Source organism: Cicer arietinum, chromosome 2 (assembly GCF_000331145.2).
Source record: "Cicer arietinum cultivar CDC Frontier isolate Library 1 chromosome 2, Cicar.CDCFrontier_v2.0, whole genome shotgun sequence".
Classification (NCBI taxonomy): domain Eukaryota; kingdom Viridiplantae; phylum Streptophyta; class Magnoliopsida; order Fabales; family Fabaceae; genus Cicer; species Cicer arietinum.
In genome coordinates, this window is record NC_021161.2 from 3,348,664 (window position 1) to 3,354,038 (window position 5,375).

A 5,375-nucleotide genomic window follows, 5' to 3' on the forward strand; every position below is an offset into this window, starting at 1 on the left:
ATAAAAACAATTTTTTTTTTCTTTTCAATTTGGTCATATAAATTACATTTATTTTATACGATTAACCTTTAAATTATATTAAATTACATTGACGGTCTTGAAATATTAAGATCTAATTAAAATATTACAATAAATTGATTGTCCAAACTATTTATCATAAGTTAAATACATTGATTACATAAATAAATTTTTATTATTTTGTTTTTAAAACTATTTTTTAATATTTTTTAAATAACTAGTATGAAAAATATATTACTATAATTTTAAATAGAGTTTATGAAATGATAAAATACTTTAAATTGCATTAAGTTGAAAAAACAAAAACTACTAACCATGAATGTAACCTAATAAACCAAATCGGAATAAAATAAAATAAAAATCTAATAAAAAAATTGCGTGTATTTTCCAACAACAAAAGCAGAAAGCAGAAAGAAGAAAGAAAAGAGAGAGAGAGAAGAGAGAGAGGTGAAGAGAGAAAGAAAAAGAAGAAATGGCAGGGCTATTAGCATGGGCAGCAGACGTAGTAGGAGGAGGAAGATCAGAGTTAGAATTAGAAGAATCAATCCCAATCTTATTTTCCGAAGAACAAAACAATTACGTTCGCCAACTCGATCTCAAATCAATTTCTCTCCAACGTTCCATCAATGATCTACGTCTCAGATTGCCTCCTCCTCATATCTCTCAACGTCTCCCTCATCTTCACGCTCATTCCCTCGCTTCCAATAACGCTCTCACTCTTCAATTAAACTCTCACTCCTCCACTCGCCACCAGGTATCTCTCTCTCTCTTTAATTACGCTTTTGCCCTCTCTTTCCAATTTCAATTCCTTTCCTCTGCGTCTTTGCAGGCCCAGCTTAGAGAGGAGACACTTAAGGAAGAAAATGCTGCTTTTCAAAATGCTATATCCAGCTGCGACAATAAAATCAAGGAAAAATCGCACGAGGCTCAATTACTAAGGACCAAGTTAGAGGTCACACTCACTATTATAATATTCATCTTCTGTTTCGTGGTTTTGTTTACTATCTTGCACAAAATATTAACTACAAATTTTATAATTGAAAAATTCATAAAGGTGGTTTATCAAATATTCAACATAACATCAATATAAAATAAAAATATAATCTATATTTACAAATTAACTAAAACAATATGATCTGTTAAAAGAGTTTTATCGTACAGTTAACTAAAACAATTCACAATTAACGTATATTATTACACTATATCATATATCAACTGTTAAAATTAGTTAGTTTATCATTCGAATTAGGTAATTTATCTGTATACATAGCTCGTTGTATTAATTTTATTATATTTTATCAATATAAATTTTAATAAATGTTTACCTCGTGTCTCGTTTACCTCTTCAATCACGTAATTGCTAATATGATATCAACAACTTGATTGTGATTTAAGAACTATTGAATAATCTTTGTTACGTCATGGTAAGAAGATTATTTGCTAACAAAAACCATTAACATTTGTTTTTTACTCTATTTATAGAAAAAATTACTTAAGTAGAAAGAGGAAAAGAGTAAGAACCTGAAAAATGTATGAGGATAAAGACCAAAAAGCGACGCTGGATTGGCAGCAAGGAATAGTTGACTTTTATGAAAAAATCGAATTTCGAATTTTAATAAGTTATTTATTGTTATCATTCAAATCAATTCGAACAAAGTAACGGAATTCGAGTTGAAAAGTTAAATAGTATTCTTTAACTATATATATATATATATATATATATATATATATATATATATATATATATAGAGATATTTATTGTTGGATATTCCTAATTTGGTAAAATAAAAAATATGCGAAAGATTCTAAAAAAAAGTAAGTGGAACTAACCCATTAAATCATAACTCAAGAGGAGAGGGGAAGAACAATTTGAGCTGAGAAATGAGAGAAGAGAGGGAGAGCAATAAATGAGAGAAGAAAGAGAGAGAGGCGGAGAGGGGAGAGACAATGTTAGTTTCTCAAAACATAAAGGTTTGAAGATATTTTAGTAACTTATTATTATTATTTTAATAATCTATCATTATTATTTATAAAAAAAATATAGGGGATGCCGTGGCATGTGCCCGCTGCTAAGAAGATCCGCCACTGTTCGTTATGTATTTTGGGTATTGAATTTCATTGCTTTGTGTTTTAATCATTATTGGGTTCGTCTGTTTTGGGTTACAGGAGATGGATGAAACTGAAAAGAAGCTAAGGGCCGAGTTGGAAAATATGCGGCTGCGTGCTTCTGTTAATGCCGAACAATCTTGGATATCTGAGAGTTGGGAGGAGGAAAGCAAGACAAATAATAGTAAAGCTGGTTTTGATGCAGATGCGGATGCAGAAGTTTCAAACTCGGCTATGCTTGACAAATTGGAAGAGAAGAAGAAAGAACTGGTTTGTTGTTTACTCAATTGCTATCTTTGGGAGTTTAATTGAGTGTTTATTGTTAAGTTATTCTGAAAAGTTTATTGAAATTAACTGAAAACAACTTATAAATATATCATAAGTCATTTTCATAACGAAACCTTACTAAATAAGTAATTATATTATGAGATCAGATCAAATCAAATGCCCCCTGAACACTCAAATGGTGTCGATGTCAGTCCTATTAGTGGCTGAATGGTAGAAATTAAACTGTTCTTGAATGTGCATTATTTCTATCAAATTAGTCCCTAGGAAGTTTGGAGACTAAATGGATAGTTGGATACATTCAAGGACTTATTTGGCCGATTAGATTTTTTTTTCTTTTGGATTGAAGCAAACTCGTAGCATGTCACTTAGAATACAATTTGGAATATAACCTTGGTAAAGACTCAGAAACAAGGAGACTAGGCCCTAAAGTGGCCATTATTGCTAGGGGATGAGCAACCATATTCACATGTCTCCTTTCAAACTAAAGCACAAAATTTGGTTCCAGACTAAAATTTCTCAACACTTTAATATTCCCAAACTCAGATCAATCTGTCCGTCGGGACTGTACACTGACCACAACAAGTTGGGCATCTGACTAAAAAATAATCCAATGAATCCGGATATCTTTGGCCCAATTAAGAGTCTGCAAAAGTCCCAAAGCCTCACCTTTTGACATCAACTGGAGGCAAGCTCCAGCTGGTACGAGCTAGAATCAGATCCCCAGCTTTCCTCGCCTAAATTTGGCTGATTAGATGTATTTATTTAGAGACTTTAGAGACCTTGGTCGTGATTTCATCATATAGAGATTAATGTTACAAATGGAGAGTCTTTCAGAACTAACTTGATTTCTGTTTTAGAGAACTAAAACAATAATTTAACCATGTTGAATTATTGTTGTCACATCAAATTCCTTATTTATCTTCAGAGTTTAATGGAGGAGACTGTAAAGGGGTTGGAGAAGAAATGGGCAGCGGTGCAGGAAAATGCACTTAAACACCCTTCCCCAGGTATTATTTCTTACATCTATTTTATTTTAAATTATATTTTTTGGTATATGGGAAGGAAAGATTAAACATATAAATGTGATCCCTTTCTTTGAAAAGAGGAAATTTAATACCTAGTCGGATGATTGCCCAGGTATCTAACTATAGTTTACAAATTATGTTGCTTTAAAATGAAAACAGCATAATGATAATTATTAATTAATATACAGTTTATGTAGTGCATCATTCTTATATTATGATTTTTTTGCTGATTTCATAATGCTAATTTTTCAATCTGAAAGAATGGTGTCCTTTGTTTGTTTGTTTTGTTCCTTGCCCTCGTAATTTTGTTTTCGCTGGTATATATTTTGTACTTTCTGTGTACATAGGTCACGGGTCCTCTGGAACCTTTGATTAATCACACTGAGTAAAGATGTCATGAACTTGTTTATGGTAGGAAAAGGTGCAAACCATAGTTATGTATACAAATTTCATCAATGATGCCATAAAAAATTCAACATTGCACTGTATTAGGTGATTATTGTAAGTTGGGAAATCTTGAAGCATGTTTGTGTTTAAACATGAACTTTGAGAATTTATAGTACTTTCTAGGATGTATTTTCTTTTCTTTTTTATTTTTTTCCTGGGTTTTTTTTCTTAATGCACTTGTTTACATTATACTTTTCTTTCTGAATCAATTCAGTTGGGGAGACTTTGATCCGGTTCCATCTCTGAGAAATATTGAATACTATTTTATGCTCTTTGAAATCCACACAGCTTAGCAAGCCCTAAAATCTAGTTGTGATACTTCAATTGTTTCATCTCCATTATCTTATCGTTTTTGTTTGTGCTAATTCTGCCACTAATTTTGCACACTGAAGCTTCATCTTGAAACTACTATTTTAGCTTTGTAACATTTGACTTGTTCTACAGCACAAAGGGAGAAGACATTGGATAAACAACTTCACAGTTTACTTGAACAACTTGCAGTTAAACAGGTACTTTCCATACTTCATGGTTTATACTCTACATACATGATACTGTTTGTGTTTAAAAAACAGTTTATTCTTTCTTTTTATGAAGAAAAAATATATATTTTCGGCAATGGTTGAATAATAACTGTTTGAATGATTATCTGCTTGTTATTTGTCTTTTCTACACACATTTGGTTGCCTCGTAGAGACGAATCTAATAATCCGTCCTTCTTTCGTGCTTTCAGACACAAGCTGAAGGCCTTCTTGGTGAAATTCATCTGAAAGAGATGGAGCTGGAAAGATTGAATGCGCAATGGCGACAAATGCAAAGCAATAATACAGAGGTGAACAATGCTAGGAACCGTTTTATTAAAGGCTCGTCTGATAAGTTACATGGTTTGTCAGATTATGAAGGTCATCAAAGGCTTCCTTACCATTCTGCAGGAAGAACTGAAAGCCAGCAGAGGCTTATGCTACTTAGGTCGGCATTTGTGCTTTATATTTTAGCCCTAAACATAATTGTATTTATCAGGATATCATTTTGACCAAAATTAAGATTATATGTTACTTTTTACTACTATGCATGATCGAACTTTTGTTTGTACTTGTTGAATACCTTGTAAGTGTATATGTCAAGGAGTTTGTGCAGATGTTAACATTAATGCAACGATCGTAATTCAATATTACATCATCTGCGCGTACTGCATAGAGTTACAGCCGAAGAACGGTAAGAACGAAGAAAAAATACTGAATATTGAAAAGATCAGATGATATGATAGCTATGCTAAACTTGAATTACTTTTACATGGTGTTTCATAAAGAAGCAACTAGTTCAAGCTGTTTTTGTTCTATAATCTGTGTTAAGTGATTTTCACCATGAAGTCTAATCTATAGCTTCAAGGTATTTAGGTTCTTTCCAGTTTGCGAATTTCTTGAAACTTGTATACCTTCCTATTCCTAGAATTGTCGAGAGAGCATTCATATTTTGAATTAAATTTAAAGATTA

At 31.9% G+C, this 5,375-nt stretch overlaps 1 protein-coding gene across 1 annotated transcript; it reads left to right on the plus strand.

The window, feature by feature from the left end:
• The first annotated feature begins 399 nt into the window (after window positions 1–399).
• LOC101495042 (uncharacterized) lies at window positions 400–5,055 on the plus strand. Its single transcript, XM_004507191.4, has 6 exons — window positions 400–772; window positions 848–970; window positions 2,185–2,394; window positions 3,338–3,419; window positions 4,329–4,393; window positions 4,615–5,055. Exons 1-6 carry the CDS (start codon window positions 491–493, stop codon window positions 4,912–4,914), a joined length of 1,062 nt encoding a protein of 353 aa, XP_004507248.1. The 5' UTR covers window positions 400–490; the 3' UTR covers window positions 4,915–5,055.
• Window positions 5,056–5,375: the final 320 nt, after the last annotated feature.

Excerpts from the sequence above, each read along its gene's own strand:
- LOC101495042 (XM_004507191.4), top strand. The coding sequence starts at position 491 with ATGGCAGGGCTATTAGCATGGGCAGCAGACGTAGTAGGAGGAGGAAGA. Across the intron at positions 971-2,184 it reads TACTAAGGACCAAGTTAGAG|GAGATGGATGAAACTGAAAA; the intron begins GTCACACTCACT and ends TTTGGGTTACAG. Across the intron at positions 3,420-4,328 it reads ACTTAAACACCCTTCCCCAG|CACAAAGGGAGAAGACATTG; the intron begins GTATTATTTCTT and ends CTTGTTCTACAG.